General features: G+C 42.7%; 1 protein-coding gene across 2 annotated transcripts; it reads left to right on the forward strand.

The window, feature by feature from the left end:
• The first annotated feature begins 1,034 nt into the window (after window positions 1-1,034).
• Window positions 1,035-17,935, forward strand: clk2a (CDC-like kinase 2a). 2 transcript variants are annotated; one of them, XM_038971816.1, is made up of 13 exons: window positions 1,035-1,175; window positions 2,302-2,489; window positions 2,739-3,024; window positions 3,862-3,952; window positions 5,073-5,139; window positions 6,498-6,614; window positions 8,416-8,582; window positions 11,717-11,811; window positions 12,330-12,459; window positions 15,388-15,470; window positions 16,017-16,096; window positions 16,407-16,497; window positions 16,734-17,935. In XM_038971816.1, exons 2-13 carry the CDS (start codon window positions 2,302-2,304, stop codon window positions 16,920-16,922), a joined length of 1,584 nt encoding a protein of 527 aa, XP_038827744.1. In that variant the 5' UTR covers window positions 1,035-1,175; the 3' UTR covers window positions 16,923-17,935. The 2 variants fall into 2 exon arrangements, with proteins under 2 accessions (XP_038827744.1, XP_038827745.1); XM_038971817.1 differs by lacking the exons at window positions 1,035-1,175; window positions 2,302-2,489; window positions 3,862-3,952 and having other exon boundaries at window positions 2,915-3,024.
• Window positions 17,936-18,357: the final 422 nt, after the last annotated feature.

An 18,357-nucleotide genomic window follows, 5' to 3' on the forward strand; every position in this document is an offset into this window, starting at 1 on the left:
TCAGAGCAAGTGACGTAACTGATTGAAACGCTACTAGCGCGTACCCGCTAACTAGCTAGCCATTTCACATCCGTTACACACACAGTCAAGACAACGCAGGAGTGGCTTCAGGGCAAGTCTCTGAATGTCCTTGAATGGCCCAGCCAGAGCCCGGACTTGAACCCGATCGAACATCTCTGGAGAGACCTGAAAATAGCTGTGCAGCAACGCTCCGCATCCAACCTGACAGAACTTGAGAGGATCTACATAGAAGAATGATAGAAACTCCCCAAATACAGGTGTGCCAAGCTTGTAGCGTCATACCCCAGAAGACTCGAGGCTGTAATCGCTGCCAAAGGTGCTTCAACAAAGTACTGAGTAAGGGGTCTGAATACTTATGTAAATGTTTTTTTATTTGTAATAAATGTGCAAGAATGTTAGAACTTGTTTTTGCTTTATCATTATGGGGTATTGTGTGTAGATGATGGGGAAAAAATATTTAATACATATTAGAATAATGCTGTAATGTAACAAAATGTGGAATAAGTGAAGGGGTCTGATTACTTTCCGAATGCACTGTATAATAATTTGAGGCTGGTGTTAGATTTGGTTGAGTATTGGATGACTACCCTGTTATCTTATTTGGGGATTTTCAGAAAGCTTTCGATACTGTAAATCACAATTTAATATGTTATTGTCCTCAGGATTTTGAGCTAAATGTCTGTATTTGATTTTATATAATGTGGATATGTTTTTATTTAATTTTCCTCTTTGTAATGTCTATGTAAGCCGCCTGGCTGTTCTGTCTTTTGTGTTTTGTATGTTACTGTTTAATTAAAAAAATATATGTTTCCCTTACCCATTTAGAGGCAAATTTCGCAATTTGCGGTCCTGTAGATCTGATCTGAAACAATTCTTGTCCTGTAAAGAAACATAATTTTTACATGTACATGTTTTTAAAAGTTGCAAGCACAGAAGATGAGCGCTAGTAGCGTTTTACTAACCATCATGATCTCGCGAGCTTACGTTCTGTCGCAAAACAGACGTAAGCTCGCGAGACCGTGATGGTTGGAATGAGGCTACATCGCTAGGAACAGATATAGATAGGATTCCAACAGTGAAAAGAAAAGCGAAAACGAGCAATTGCCAACACGGATTTCCTGTGGGATAAACACACAGGCCTGGCTGCTAAAACGGTAAACAATAAAGTGGAAATACACGTAATTGTATTCGGGTTTCAATGACAAGGTAATCCATGCGAGTCAAAGTACAGTCAGTTAGAATCAAAGCTAACAAGTAGCTAGCTAACGCTAGGTAAGATGGCGGTCAAAATTAGCTAGCATTAGGGAGCTAGGTAGCCGATCTAAATAGCTATTTGCTAACGTTAGCGACATATTTTCAGAAATAGCCAAACAGTTATTTATTTAGAAAAAATGACAATTTATGCCATTCTTAACGAAAGCAGTTCGTGTGACATTGGTGCATCTCTGCGAAATATCAGGTCATCGTTTAGTAGCGAATTTAGCATAGCGTTCGTTATGCAGCCAACTCGACTGAATTCTGACGTCGTAGTTAGCTAACTAGTCTGAGTCAACAAATTGCCATTTGTTGTCATGATGGCTAGCGAACTGCCTTAGTTGTCTAACTGCACATTTTGGTCGTCCCATGTCTTTTTTAGTTATCACATTTAGTTAAACTGTCACAGTGATTAACCCACGTCATTAAGTTACTTAACTAACATTTGCATTAAGCCAGGTAACATCAACTAGGTACGTCAGCTAACGTTTTTCTTAGCTACTGTTGTTATTATAAGGCCATCCCAACCTAGCTAAGTTTTTGTTATTGAGTGCAGTAGGCTAACGTTACTGTACTCGTGACATTTGACTGGCTTAACACTTATGATCGTGAATACTGCCAAACCACCAGTATTTATTTTTTTATTTAACCTTTGTTTAACTAGGTAAGCCAGCAGTTAAAAACAAATTCTTATTTACAATGACGGTCTAGGAACAGTGGGTTAACTGCCTTGTTCAGGGGCAGAATGACAGATTTATACCTTGTCAGCTCGGGGATTTGATCTAGAAACCTTTCGGTTACTGGCCAAACGCTACCCGCCGCCACAATATAGAGTTTGTGTTTCAAAGGCTTCAAATGTAAGTCATGTTTAATTGTATACCTCCCCGCCAGGTTTGCTTTGGCTACTTTTCTTCCTATTCCCCCACAATGCAGCTGTTATGTATCCCACCCTCCCATACTGAGTGCAATCCAACCCCTCACCAACTGCAATGAGAATACCAAGTAACAACTCTTGTCTTGTCACAGATGCCACACTCAAGACGGTACCCGTCCTCAGAACTGGCCAGCCGGAGCAGCTATCAAGACAGAGACAGAGGACGCAAGCAGAGGCAACGCAGATCGCCCTCTTTTTCCTCTAGCAGTGACCGGGAAAGGGACAAAGACCGAAGGGGACGGGGAAACAGACAGGAGGGAAGCTATGCTCGCTCTAGGAGGTGTGTTTGTATGGTTGTATTATATTTGTTCACTTGCGTACTGAATGAATTGGTATGGTAGCTTTTGTACTGTGTGACTGTTTATCTGGTAGAAATGTTTTCATAGTCTTGAAATCTCAATAGATGTATGTACCTGTATCAGTGCCCGATGGCATTCATTTAATAATGTGTAACCTGAGTTTAAGCAATGTGTCTTCTTAAATGGTCAGACAGTATTGCTCTAACCCATTGTGTTGCCCTCTTTTGCAGCTACAATAATCGCTCGGCAGACCGCAGGCCGTACGACAGACGCTACTGTGAGGGCTATCGGCGCCTGGACCAGAGCCGCGAACGAGACAGAGATCGCGGAAACAGGGATAGGGAACATGGAGGAGCAGCAGCCGATGGTTACTACGCACCTGACTTATCACCGAGCATGTGCGACTACCGGCGGGGTCGTGAGAGGGAACGGGAGGAGTCATACCGAAGGAAGGGCAGCAGGCGTAAGCACAAACGAAGGCGGCGTAGAACCAGGTCCTATAGCCCATCCTCGTCGGTGAGTACAGCCCAGCCCGAGCTTGTCCTCTAACCCTCCCACTCCTTTCTATCTTTCTCTTCTCTCTCTCTCCCTCATGTCTTTCTCTCTCTCCCTCATGTCTTTCTACTTCTCTTTAACCTTCTCTTGTCCACAGCTCCTGGACTTGGTAAGTAGTACAATCTTTTTTGTTTTGTTTTTGTCAGCAGGATTTTAGTTTTTTTTGTTGGTCTTAGTAATTAAATCCAAATGTACTTTATACAGTCTTTTCATAAAATGAGTTGTGTAGTGAGACATTGATTGTTTTTTGACACATTGTGGATAAAGCTTCAGCCACATTTTATCCTTCTGCATTAAGTAGACATGAATGAGAGGTAACCATAGGTTGGGATGTATCACTGATTTTAATCTCAAACTATTTCTGCTTCATTTCCTTATCATTCTCAGTTTATTTGTTTTCTGGGAAGTACTCTGCTTAATTTTAAGTGAGCAATATTATAATTTGTAGATATTTTTGCTCTTTTATGAATTGGCTTTTTATTCATGAATGGATATGCAGGTTGCTTCCTTATTTGTAAGCAGCACAAGTTAAAAGGTAGAGGGGGAGAGAAGCAGAGGACGAAATGTGATCTTTGACTTGTTCCCTTGCACTATATCCCTATCGTTATATATTTCCTCACGTGGTGTCATACGAATCGCCCAATGACCACCACAACCACTACGTCAACTACAACACCCTCCTCCTCCCTCCTCTACCTGTGCCGCCTTCCATCGCCGTGGCTACGGCTGCCCCTGAAAACCCCCTGTCCCCCTGTCGGTCGTGTCGTGACCTGCTGATGCCGTGGGGGCTGCAAACAGCGGAGCGACAGCCGGACGCGGGCACTGAGTGTGAGGGACGACGAGGAAGGGCACCTGATCTGTCGGAGTGGGGACGTCCTGCAAGAGAGATGTACTCACTGCCACTACTCTATCGTAACCCTTCTCCATATGAGTATTTAATACCATAGAGCATTCACTGACAGGGGAGTGCCTGATGATGATGCCATGGTAGAATGTTGTTCGCTCTAGCTCAAAAAGCGGGGTGGATTGCACACAATGTTGAGGATAGCGGTTTTAGATAAATATTGCTCGTTGTGTTGAAGATATCTAGCTGTGGTATGTTTTTATATCGGAGATATTCAACCGACATAAAAAATATCTTCCCCTACCACCGCATTTCCTTAACTTCTTAATCGTCTCTTGCGCTTTAGTTTAAACTCAAGTCCAGATATACAAATATATATTTTTTGTAGTGCATTTAATTAGGCAAAGCAATTATGAAAGTTTTTAATATTTTTCCAATCCCTCATATCTAGCGCTTTCCCTCAACTAACATGAGGTGTAGCTAGTAAACATTCATTGGGCCTCTACAACTTAAGTTGTCTGCAGTGTTGCAATTTTTTCCTTTGACAGTGTTGCATCTTTTTAATGCTACACTTCATATTAAATTAAGAGCATGATAAAAACCAGTTATCATGATCTCATAACACCCACACAATTAACATAGTTTTACCACTTTCTAGCTCATATCCCTGGCATAATTTGTATGTTATCTTCAGTAATTCATGTTTGGAACCACTTCCCCCCCCCCCCCCCCTAGGTCTACACATTCACACTTATTTCAGGAAAAGTTTAGCTTGAGTGGGTCTTCTTTAATTACATAGGTTAACCAGTAAAACCAAACGCATTCCTCACACTCCCTTGCCCTAAAATAGGCAGACCACCACATCTGTAGGGAATATACTTTTGTTTTCCTTCCTATAAGCTGCTGGGGGGCACTCAAATTTACTCCCTCATCTTTTTTTTCTGCCCCCTGTTAGTATGTGGACCCCAATAATCATAGGTTATCTAGGACTGTGGAAAAGTAAATATTTTTTTTATAGGCATCCCATTTGTCCACAACCTGAAAAGGGGAATGGGCGCTAGCATTGAAACGCCTAACTTTTTTTGCCTTGGTTTCCCTCCTGTCCACATGTCTAATTCTTCTCTTCCCTTCTTTCCCGCTTTCTCCCTCTCTCTCTGTCTTCCAGATGAGATTGTCAGCACTCTGGGGGAAGGCACCTTTGGGAGGGTGATGCAATGTATTGACCATCGCCAGTATGTATCTGCATTAAAAACAACTGCTCTCCGACCATTAGCTGGTGGCCTTTTTTAAAGCCTCCAGATTCCTATTTGTTTTCTGTGACGTGTTCCCTCTCCCTGCACTAGGTGTTTACTATTTACATGTTTTAGTCCTAGACATACAGACCTCTGTGTAAACTCCGAGTGTGTCCCAAATGGCAGCCTATTAGCTAATATAGTGCACTACTTTTGATCATAGCCCTGTGGGCCCTGGTCAAAAGTAGTGCACTATAAAGGAAATTAGGTGCCATTTGGGACACAGACTCTGCCTATATCACCCTCCCATGTAATTATGGAAGAGTGGCGTGGCTCCGTGAGTTTAGCTGGCTGGGCGATTATACCCCATGCAAATGTGTGCCATGCTAATGTCCCTGCCTGGGCTCCCTGAAGCACGATATGAGTTTGAACTTAAATGTGATAATTAACCAAACGTCATTATGGGAACATAAGATGTTGCATAATCAACATGAAAAGACAATAATTTACTCATCACAATTGTTTTCTTCTATGAAATCAGGTGGACTTTCATAGTTATAGAATTGGACAAATCATGTTTAGAGATTGCTTTTGAAACCTGCTTTTTCAATCTTAGTGTATCCGTCAGTCTTATTTTAGCTACCAAACCTGTGACACCAAGTTTCCAAGCAACAGCACTCTTGGTTAATGTAGATAAACCTCTAACAAGACTCACTTTAGGTAATAAGAGCTTTACGCCATAAGGTATTCCCTAATGTATTGTGTGTTAGGACTGCACCTAAATTGTGACATTGACATGCGCAATACTTTTGATTTATTGCTCAGTTGACGGTGTTCTCTCTCTCCTTTTTGCCGCTTCTCAATCCCCCACACACACATAGTCCCGCCCCCTGTCACTCAAGCAGGCAGTTCCTAGTGCTAGAGATTCACTCTGCATGCATTGACCAAAGAACAGCATGCAGTCAACAGATTTTTCCAAACAAGAACGCAGCTTTCCACTTTGCTTCTTAATATAAGTCCAAGTTTTCGATATTCTATTCGCTTGTGTAACTTGCTCTGTGCAACACGCTAGTTAGTTGGTCTTCGCAAGCTGCCAATGTGCCTAAAACATTTGTTAGGCTAGCCTTTAATACTAATCGCTAGCTAAATCCACTGAGGTAGGGTATATCTTCAGACTTTTGCTCTAATATAGGGTGGTACCAGTGGTGGAGTGTATATCAGAGGAAAAGCCTGAAGAATATTCAAAAATCTTTGTCTGAATATACCCAAGGTTAGTGCTATGAGGGATCCTTGGGACGTCCATACCCCTTAGCCTTACCTTAACCGTTTATCTTTCTCATTCATTCTGTGTTTTACAGGGGAGGAGCCACTGTTGCTCTGAAGATCATAAAAAATGTGGAGAAATACAAGGAAGCAGCTCGTCTGGAGATCAATGTGCTAGAGAGAATCAATGAGAAAGACCCGGAAAACAAACAGTGAGTACACCTACTACTTAGACCACTGGTGTATTGTTCATTACCAGTGAAGGGGGGGGGAGAAAAAAAAAAAATATATATATATATATAAGCAACAATTTAAGATTTTACTGAGATACAGTTCATATAAGGAAATCGGTACATTTAAATTTCATTAGGCCCTAAACTATCGATTTCACATTACTAGGAAAACAGATATGCATCTGGTAGGGGAAAAAAGTAGAAGTGTAGATCAGAAAACCAGTCAGTATCTGGTGTGACCACCATTTGCCTTATGCAGCGCGACACATCTCCTTCACATAGAGTTGATCTGGCTGTTGATTGTGGCCTGTGGAATGTTGTCCCACTCCTCTTCAATGGCTACGCGAACTTGTTGGATATTGGCAGGAACTGGAACACGCTATCGATCCAGAGCATCCCAAACATGCTCAATGGGTGACATGTCTGGTAAGTGCAGGCCATGGAAGAACTGGGACATTATCAGCTTCTGGGAATTGTGTACAGATCCTTGCAACATGGGGCTGTGCATTGTCATTGCCAAACAGGTGATGGCAGCGAATGAATGGCACAACAAGGGGCTTCAAGATCTTGTCACGGTATATCCGTGCGTTCAAGTTGCCGTAGATAAAATGCAACTGTGTTCGTTGTTTGTAGCTTATGCCTGCACTCCGTTCACAACGTTGACATCCGCAAACCGCTCGACCATACATGTGGTCTGCGATTGTGAGGCCGGTTGGACGTACTGCCAAATTCTCTAAAATGGTGTTCGGTGGCTTATGGTAGCGGAATTAACATTCAATTCTCTGGCAACAACTCTGGTGGACAGTCCTGCAGTCAGCATGCCAATGGCATCTCAACTTGAGACATCTGTGGCATTGTGTTGTGACCAAACTGCACATTTTTAGATCGGTTGTTTATTGTCCCGAGCACAAGGTGCACCTGTGTAATGATCGTGCTGTTAACAGCTTGTTAATATGCCTCACCTGTCAGGTGGATGGATTATCTTGGCAAAGGGGAAATGCTTCCTGACAGGGATGTACTCAAATTTTGTGCACTAATTTGTTTAAAGGTTTTTGTGCTTGGAACATTTCTGGAATCTTTAATTTCAGCTCATTAAACATTCAGCCAACACCTTTACATGTTGAGTTTATATTTTTCGTGTGTATGTATTAGAAATACAGTTTCGGAATGGAGACACTTTGGATGTAAACTTAACTGACTAAAATCAAATCAAATATAGTCACATGTGCCAAATAATAACAGGTGTAGCCTTACAGTGAAACACTTACTTACAAGCCCTTAACCAACAATGCTGTTTTAAGAAAAATACCTAAACACCATAGGGCCCTCTTTGACATATAAAGTATGTCAAAAATATATAGGTCCGTTATCTTTAAGTAATATAATTTTTGACCACCAACAATCACCAAAATAAAAGCTAGCTAGTTGGGGGAGAATTAAATTCCAAAATCAATGAATTTAGCAGGTGTGAGCAAAAGAACAAAGCATTAGCCGTGGCAAAATGCTTTGAATTGCAGGAAATTTGCTTTAAAACGACAACATTTTCTTGTCTCGACTCCGTGGAGAAGTTTGTAAAATTGCAGGAAATTGCCTTAACAATGCAAAACATGGAGGGGCTCTAAAATGTTCTCAAATCAAGCAGTGCTGAACATGCCCATTTCCACGCCCACCATCTAAGCCCCTTTTTGATCAGAAAAATGCCCTGACTCGATCCTGTATCATTTCGTTGTTGTTGAATTATGTTAGTGTTATTTAATATTAAACTCCTCTTTACTCCCAGCCTGTGTGTGCAGATGTATGACTGGTTCGACTACCACGGACACATGTGTATCTCCTTTGAGTTGCTGGCCCTCAGCACCTTTGACTTCCTCAAGGAGAACAACTACCTGCCTTACTCCATCGCCCAGGTCCGACACATGGCCTACCAGCTATGCCTGTCTGTCAAGTGTAAGTTATATATATAATATATATTTTTTTAAATGACTTTTATTTAACCCGCTAAGTTGTTGAGGGCATGTTCTCTTTCACATTAATGACCTGACATAAGTACACTCAGATGCTATGATACTACCAGTCATCTAGTCATAATTCTTATTATAATTCTTAAGTGTACGTGCACTCCGATATTACGCTACTGTCTTGTTTGTATTGCCTTTATTTAACCAGATGACTTATCAAGAACACATTCACTTCAACAATTTCAACATGACCTACCGTCAACTGGTCATACAGTGGATTTGCAAACTATTCAGACCCCTTTTCCACATTTTGTTACATTAGTCTTATTCTAAAGTTTTTTCCCCCCCTCAATCTACACACAGTACCACATAATGACAAAGCATAAGAGGTTTTTAGAAATGTTTGCAAATGTATTACACTTTTTAGTAAACAATTACATTTGCATAAGTATTCAGACCCTTTACTCAGTACTTTGTTGAAGCGCCTTTGGCTGCGATTTCAGTCTTGTCTTCTTGGGTATGACGCTACAAGCTTGACACACCTGTATTTGGGGAGTTTCTCCCACTTTTCTCTGCAGATCCTCTCAGGCTCTGTCAGGTTGAGTGGGGAGCGTCACTGCACAGCTATTTTCAGATTGCACCAGAGATGTTTGATCGGGTTCATGTCCGGGCTCTGCCTGGGCCACTCAAGGACATTCAGAGACTTGTCCCGAAGCCATGCCTTCATTGTCTTGGCTGTGTGCTTAGGGTTGTTGTCCTGTTGGAAGGTGAACCTTCGCCCCAGTCTGAGGTCCTGAGCACTCTGGAGCAGGTTTTCATCAAGGATCTCGCTGTACTTTGCTGTTCATTTTTCCCTTGAACCTGACTAGTCTCCCAGTCCCTACCACTGAAAAACATCCCCACAGCATGATGCTGCCCCACCACGCTTCACCGTAGGGATGGTGCCAGGTTTCATCCAGACGTGATGCTTGGCATTCAGGCCAAAGAGTTAAATCTTGGTTTCATCAGACCAGAGAAACTTGTTGGCTCTCTCTCTGGCCTTTTACTGAGGAGTGGCTTCCGTCTGGCCGCTCTACCATAAAGGCCTGATTGGTGGAGTGCTGCACAGATGGTTGACCTTCTGGAAGGTTTGAACATCTCCACAGAGGAATGCTGTAGCTCTTTCAGTGACCATCGGATTCTTGGTCACCTCCCTGACCAAGGGCCTTCTCCCCCGATTCCTCTGTTTGGCTGGGCAGCCAGCTCTAGGAAGAGTCTTGGTGGGTCCAAACTTTTTCCATTTAAGAATGATTGAGCCCATTGTGTTCTTGGCGTCCTTCAATGCTGTAGACATTTTTTGCCACCCATTTTTTTTTTGGCAACTCCAGATTTGTGCCTCGACAGTCCTATCTCGTAGCTCTGTGGACAATTCCTTCAACCTCATGGCTTGGTTTTTGCTCTGTCAACTGTGGGACCTTATCTAGACAGGTGTGTGGACTCCAATGAAGTTGTAGAAACGTCTCAAGGATGATCAATGGAAACAGGATGCACTTGAGCTCAATTACAAGTCTCATAGCAATCAAAAGTTTGGACACATACTCATTCAAGGATTTTTCTTTATTTTTACTTTTTTCTACATTGTAGAATAATAGTGACGTCAGCTATGAAATGACACATGGACTCATGTAGTAACCAAAAAAGTGTTAAACAAATCTACATGTTTTATTTGAGATTCTTCAAAGTAGCTGCCTTGATGACAGCGTTGCACACTCTTGGCATTCTCTCAACCAGCTTCATGAGCTAGTCACCTGAAATGCATTTCAATTCACAGGCGTGCCTTGTTAATGTGTGGTATTTCTTTCCTTAATGCGTTTTGAGCCAATCAGTTGTGTTGTGACATGGTATACAGAAGGTGCCCTATTTGGTAAAACACCAAGTCCATATTATGGCAAGAATGGCTTCATTGTCGGATTGCTGCAAATAAACCACTAATTAAAGGACATCAATAAGAAGAGATGCTTGGACCAAGAAACGCAAGCAATGGACATTAGACCGGTGGAAATCTGTCCCTTGGTCTGACTAGTCCAAATTGGAGATTTTTGGTTCCAATCGCCGTGTCTTCTGGAGACGCAGAGTAGGTGAATGGATGATCTCTGCATGTGTGGTTCCCACGGTGAAGCATGGAGATGGTGTATGGGGTGCTTTGCTGGTGACACTGTCTGTGATTTATTAAGAATTCAAGGCACACTTAACCAGGATGGCTACCACAGCATTCTGCAGCGATGCGCCATCCCATCTGGTTTGGGCTTAGTGAGACTATCACTTGTTTTTCAACAGGACAATGACCCAACACGCCTCCAGTTAGTGTAAGGGCTATTTGAGGAGAGTGATGGAGTGCTGCACCAGATTACCTGGTCTCCACAATCACCTGACCTCAACCCAATTGAAATGGTTTGGGATGAGTTGAACTGCAGAGTGAAGGAAAAGCAGCCAACAAGTGCTCAGCATATGTGGGAACTCCTTCAAGACTGTTGGAAAAAGCATTCCAGGTGAAGTTGGTTGAGAGAATGCCAAGAGTGCAAAGCTGTCATCAAGGCAAAGGGTGGCTACTTTGAGGAATCTCAAATATAAAATCGATTTTGATAACTTATTCTTTTTTTGGTTAAGACATAACGTGTTCATAGTTTTGATGTCTACACTATTCTTCTACAATGTCTAAAATAGTACATTTAAAGAAAAGCCATGGAATGAGTGGGTGTCAACTTTTCACTGGTACTGTATAAGGTATTTGTTTTTTTAAATTTTTAATGCATTTGCTAAAATGTGTAACCTGTGTTCACTTTGAAATGTTTTATTTAATACATTTTAGAATAAGGCTGTAATGTAACAATGTGGATAATGGAAGAGGCCTGTATACTTTCCAAATGCACTGTAAGTCTCACTCCAACAACCCCTATATAGATCTCCCCTTGAGACAGAGGTTGGAATAAAAGGCCACCGTTGTTTACAATAAGAAGCCTTTAGCCACATGAGGGCATCGTTGGTTCAAACACCTGTCAGAAGAGGAGTGCTCTTTTCATTCGCCACCATCGAATGTGGATGTCTCGTTTGTTGGGATTTTAACTGTGATTTTTCTCCTGCCAGTTCTTCATGATACCAAGCTGACACACACAGACATGAAGCCAGAAAACATCCTGTTTGTCAATTCCGACTTCACCATGACCTATAACGTAGAGAAGGTGAGACGAGAAGTCAGGCCTCAGGATAATGGGCTTTCTTCAGAGCCTGTTTTGTGGTCAACAGGGCTGCATCCCAAATGGCACCCTATTCCCTAATAGTGCACTACTTTTACCCAGTGCCTGGTCAAAAGTAGTCTACTTTATAGGTTAAAGAGTACCATTTTGGGATGCACTTTATAGGTTAAAGAGTACCATTTGGGATGCAACCTGAGTGTCATAGCAACTGGTTAAACAGGCCTTGAGTGCAGATGATGAATTGGCCTAAATGTACCAGAGCAAAACAAATGAAGCATTTTCTTTTTGGGTACAGGTATGGTTAATGTCAAGGTTACTAGATATCAGAAATGGAGTAATCAAGGCTTCACTCACTGGCCCCTTTCTAAAAGTTTACCTTTTACTTGTTTCATGAGGTTTGAAATTAGTTAATTGATAGTGGAAACTTTATTTTTTAATATATATATATTTTTAGGACATTTTCTGTTTTTAAACCATGTCCTTTTTCACCTTCCTCCCTACAGAAGCGCGAAGAGCGGACCGTGAAGAGCACGGATGTACGGGTGGTGGACTTTGGCAGTGCCACGTTTGACCACGAGCACCACAGCACCATCGTCTCCACACGGCACTACCGCGCCCCAGAAGTCATACTAGGTGAGTGACCTCCCACTTCAGACTCCATTCCTTCAGGCCAGCTGGCTGATCAATTGGATGAGGACTAGGGCTGTAACAGTGACCGTATTACGGCCGCACCGGTGGTCACGATTCACGGCGGCAGTCAAATTCCACATGACCATTTAGTCACAATAATTCGGCTTCTCCAAGCTCTGATGCTGCCGATGGTAGGCTACTAATGACCAAACTTGCTAACTGCCTGGTATTCAGCACTCTATTGTCCCTCTAATCACTCTGACATCAATGCAAATGTAATCAAAAATCTAATCAAACACTTCATGAGAGCCCATGTTGCGCAACATTTTTATAGGCTATGCAATTGCTGGAGAAAAGAGTGATGGCCTCTTAAGAAGAGGGTCCCATCAGCTTTCTATAGGCTAGGCTTACTATCTTTCTTATTCAACTTTCCTAATATTAAGCACATCGTAAAGAGAAGCAACAGGATTATAGCCTACCTGGCTGGCATGAAAATGAACCACGGGAAAAGCGTCCTCAATTCGCTGTTTAAGTGCATAGATGACATATTTTTTTTGAGACCGATTCATGATAATGGGTCATTCTAAATCGAAACAAATATCACACATACAGTGCATTCAGAAAGTATTCTGGCCCCTTCACTTTTTCCACAAAATGTGGAAAGTGAAGGGTTCTGAATACTTTCAGAATGCACTGTGTGTTGTTTAGTGTATGTAAAGAAAAGATTAAATCAAGAATAGGCTAATATTCACCCATCACATGATGATGATTAACTGTCATGGTCAAAGCATATTGATGCAGTAGTAGCTAAGATGGGGAGAAGTCTGTCTGTAGTAATGCGACGCTCTGCCTTAACACTATCAACAAGGCAGGTCCTACAGGCCCTAGTTTTGTCACACCTTGACTACTGTTCAGTCGTGTGGTCAGGTGCCACAAAAAAGGACTTTGCAGTTGGCTCAGAACAGGGCAGTACGGCTGGCCCTTGGATGTACACAGAGACCTAATGTTAATAATATGCATGTCAATCTCTCCTGGGTCAAAGTGGAGGAGAGATTGACTTCATCACTACTTTTATTTATGAGAGGTATTGACATGTTGAATGCACTGAGCTGTCTGTCTAAACTACTGGCTCTCAGCTCAGACACCCATGCATACCCCACAAGACATGCCACGAGGTCTCTTCAGTCCCCAAGTCCAGAACAGACTATGGAGGCACACAGTACTACATAGAGCCATGACTACATGGAACTCTATTCCACATCAAGTAACTGACACAAGCAGTAAAAAACACCTTATGGAACAGCGGGGACTGTGAAGCAACACAAACATTGGCACAGACACATGCATATATATATACACACACGCACACACACGATTACATACGCACTATAAATACACATGGATTTAGTACTGAAGATATGTGGTGGAGTAGGGGCCTGAGAGCACACAGTGTGTTGTGAAATCTGTGAATGTATTGTAATGTTTTAAAGGTATTATCAAGTGCTTGTCACATTGTGAATGAGAGACTGAAGTGTGTACTGCCTGCGCAATAAACAAAGCCGAGCTAGTGCCTTTTCGTGCGACTTTTTTCAAATCATTAGTCTCATGCAGCCTTGGTGTATTAAAAATCTAAACATATATCCCAACATTTTGTATCACAACTAAAGTTACATGAATAACTCTAAATTAAGCATATAGGAGTACCTATTTCTTTGTTAACCGCTCAACATAGAATAGCCGCATGTGTGCACTCAAATTGTTTGGAGAAAATATCCTATTTAATTCCGTTATGTTCAATTTGTATTCTTCATATTATAAAATAATGCCATGGAATTTTAACCAAATCTTGTCTGCTAAATGAACTAGTGTAGCCCACAGCCATATGGCATAGCCAGATCAGGGCTTAACATGGACAACTAAGAGTATGCTATTCTGTTCTTCTGAAAGACTACATTTTCTTCATATCATGCTTCTTTAGACATGTCTAAAATAATTGATTTATTTGGAAGGTGTAGGCTATATTACATGGGTTTATTAGACTGTTTAATGTAGATGTTCTAAAGGTCTGCATCAGTGGCTTGTAGGCAATGTTTGGAAGCCAGGAGATGCGAAATGTGTTTGTTAATTAATGGTCAAATTACTGTGACTGGCAGTTATTTGCTTGACAATTTCATGACCGCCACAGCCCAAATGAGGACTATTCTAAACTAAGGGTGGTGTAGCCGCTACGTTGGCAATGAACTGCTGTAGTCTGTCTGGTTGCTTCAGTTGGGCGAGGAGGGCTATTCTAAAACAGAGGGGGGGGGGGTTCCTTGGCAGTCGCGTTGAACTGCCATAGCCTGCCAGTTCTGTTCCAGTCAGGTAGACACTGAACAACTCAGTCAGACACTAAGCGCAGTTGATCGCCTTAACCTCGCTTAGTAGTGCATGAGATAATTAGTTGAGTGTGCTTTGAGCAGGGTTGATTTGTCTTTTCACGTCATTTTAAAAGCTCAAGGTGTACGCTTACCCTTGGCCATGTTATGTGGCTTGGGTAAGGCCTCCCTTGTTCTATTTAAAGAAACTCAAAAGCTGCACACTCACCCTCTTGATCTGAAGTGATAAACAATGTTTAGGCAGAAAGCTGCTGTGTTGAGACTTGGGTTGTTGCTTTTGATAAATCGAAGCACTGGAGAAAGAGTGAGGCTAGTGTCTTAAATTGAGTTTTTCCTGCTGTTTTGTTAGGTTCCACCAGCCTACACCAATTCAATATGCGTTGAATAATAAGGGGCCATTTCCTGGACACAGATTAAGCCTAGTCCTAGACTAAAAGACAAGCTAAATGGAGAATCTCAATTGAAATACTTTTTAATCCAGCATTAGGCTTAATCTGTCTCCGGGAAACCACCTGAGAAATGTTATTTTCCACCCATTATGTGTTTTGTCCTGCAGAGCTGGGCTGGAGCCAGCCATGTGACGTGTGGAGCATCGGTTGCATCCTGTTCGAGTACTATCTAGGCTTCACCTTGTTCCAGGTAAAACCCCACTTCACTTCCCAACCCAATTCTGTCTGTGGCGACAGCTGCCTTCCTAGATTGGTCGATTCAGGTTGTCAGGAAGGACTGAACAAAGCCCAGAATAGCTTGCTGCCTGGTCACGCGGATTGGTCAGCCCGGAGTCGGACCAGTATCACACCAACATGTGTACCCACAAATACATTTGCACACGTGCAAGAAAACACGCACATGTTGAGCCGGAGAGAGCAGCAGGGAGACACAGCTGCTAATCCTATTGAGGATCAACCCTTGGTTGAGGTTGTCCTCCGTATTCTGAGTTTTGCTTGGCTGTGCTTCTAACACCATAGATGCCAGCTCACACATTCTATTCAAAGCTCTCACCTTCAGCCACATTTTACTCAGCGTTATTAAAATTGTTTCAAGATAGGTGAGCACTCTGATAAATGTCTGTTTGCATCGCTGATATCCACTATCTACTTTTATGGCTATTTTATACATTGAATGAGAAATGGTGATGAAATTAAGATTCACCGTGGCTATCTTGTTTGTTCGTCCCGCCCTCAGACTCATGATAACAGGGAGCATCTGGCTATGATGGAGAGAATACTGGGGCCAGTGCCCTCCAGGATGATACGCAAGACAAGGTCAGAGCTCTCACACATACACACGACCAGGTGCATCTTGTGTATTTAGTTGCAGGTCAAAAAGCAATCCAACACACACCCCGTAGCGTCTAGTTGTTGACGCAGGGCATCAAAGTAAAGGTTGGTCCATGCCACATTTTAAAGGGCCTTTTTTGTTAGTGATGTTTGTCATTATGTCTTGTGTCGAACCCCCATGGCAGCTCCTCCAGGGTGCTGCCCCTGCATGCACGTGCACACACAAACTGTTCTTCTAAGTGTTTTTTATCTCCGTATGCCACGCCTCAATCTCTGCGGCAATTTCTCAACTCAGGAAGCAGAAATATTTTTACCGCGGCCGTCTGGACTGGGACGAAAGCTCATCGGCTGGGAGATACGTGAGGGAGAACTGCAAACCCTTACGGGTAAGAGAGCAGCTCCTTTTCCCTCCTTGTGTAGCACCCCACTACTTTATCTTCCTTGCCCTCTACCTCTCATTCACCCTCTCATATCGGATTAACCAGGAATTTCTAAAATCATCCTCTCTTTAGACATGTTAAATCAACCCTAACCCCGAATCTAGTATCAACGGTTCCTGGTTTTCATTGTTATGCTCATCACATCTCTGTATACCCTCTCTCTTTTTTTCTCTCTCTCTCAGAGATACCTGTTGTCGGAGGCTGAGGAGCACCATCAGCTGTTTGACCTGATTGAGAGCATGCTGGAGTACGAGCCCGCTAAGCGCCTGGTTCTGGCCAACTCCCTCAGACACCCTTTCTTCGAATCGGGGACAGCAGGCGATGCGGTGGGGGGGAAGAGCTGGGAGGGCAACCGCGACATCAGCCGGTGACACAGGGCCTCCAGACTCTTAAGGATAGAGGGATTTAAGGTGGAGCAGACAGATAGGACTGCTTAAGGTGGTGTATCACAGCATGAACCTGTTCCCTCCTGCTTACTATACTGCCCCACCTCCACAGCCAGGAGAGGGGCTCATGCTGGCAGCTAGAAGACCAGAAGAACTTCAGAAAAGGACAGTCCTCTTAGTCCTCTCGGCTTCTACTCCCAACAGAAGACATGAAGAGATTAGAGTTTTTAGCCCAACCTTAAACTACCCAGCTCCAGTCTTCCGCATGTAAAGAAAAGGACCGGTCTGGTCTAGGTCCATTTAAGTGGAACACTAGTGAGAGCAAGAGGGACCCTCGCTACGAAATCAAATGTTGTGACCCTTTCGTTTGATGTCAGACAATTGGCGAAGAGGGGCATTGTAACGTGGTTAGTTCTTCCATTTAAAGAGCACTATTTATTTGGGAACCATCGATCTGGACTAATATTAGCCAATTGGATGACATGTTTTGTCAATGAGTGATTGACACATCACATTGTTTATACAGGCCTCTCCTATTGCTATATTTATTTCTGTTACGTAATGCTTTCGAGGAGAGGGATTATGCTGCCATATTGATGTAATAATAGTACTCACGCCTAGACGTGTTTTCTCAGCTGGTCATCTTGTCTGGGGAACTGACCCACACACACACACACAACGCAAACTGCCTTTTATACTTTGTGATAGGATCAGGCTTGTGGTCTATGAGAGTGCACGTACCCACAGGGTCATAGTAGTCATGTGTGGCATCCCAATGCCACATGCACACAGCAGCACAGTTTACAGTATTTATTATGAGACGCTACTGCTGGTCCTTTCCCTGTACAGTACTTTTTGTATGAGATTTAAATGTATAAAACTGTATATATGTATGATTGTTTAGAATTAAAGTTAAGTCCTCCTTTGCCAGGGCTTATAGTGCTGTTAATGTCAGCTTTGGCCTCTGGCACAGTTATGTGAAGGCTTTTTGTCTTAGATGCTTGACTGTGTCTTTTGAATCCCTGATTTACCTTGTGACTGTAGCCCTTAGGAGGATTTCTCTGTGTATGTGTGTCTGGCAACTAGTGTTGGCATAAGATATAGCAGGCTGACAGGAAACCCCTTAATGACCCTGGCCTATTGCTCTATTTCATAGTATTTTACCACCAACTAGGCTACTACTAACCAAATAGTCTGTAGCGCTACACTCTTCATCTTTCCTTCATTCTGATCTTCTCCCCACCTCAACCCTATTAGAGGAGGTCCAAGGTCCCTCCCCTCAATGTTCTACGCCAATGTGTTTTGAGAAGGAATAGGTAGAATGCAAGGAAAGATTGAGATTCACCCATGGAAACTCCTCTGAAGTCTGCCTTCCAGATCTGACATAGCAGGCTCACCCACGGGAAGGGCCAAGGACAAG

Source organism: Salvelinus namaycush, chromosome 32, assembly GCF_016432855.1.
Source record: "Salvelinus namaycush isolate Seneca chromosome 32, SaNama_1.0, whole genome shotgun sequence".
Classification (NCBI taxonomy): domain Eukaryota; kingdom Metazoa; phylum Chordata; class Actinopteri; order Salmoniformes; family Salmonidae; genus Salvelinus; species Salvelinus namaycush.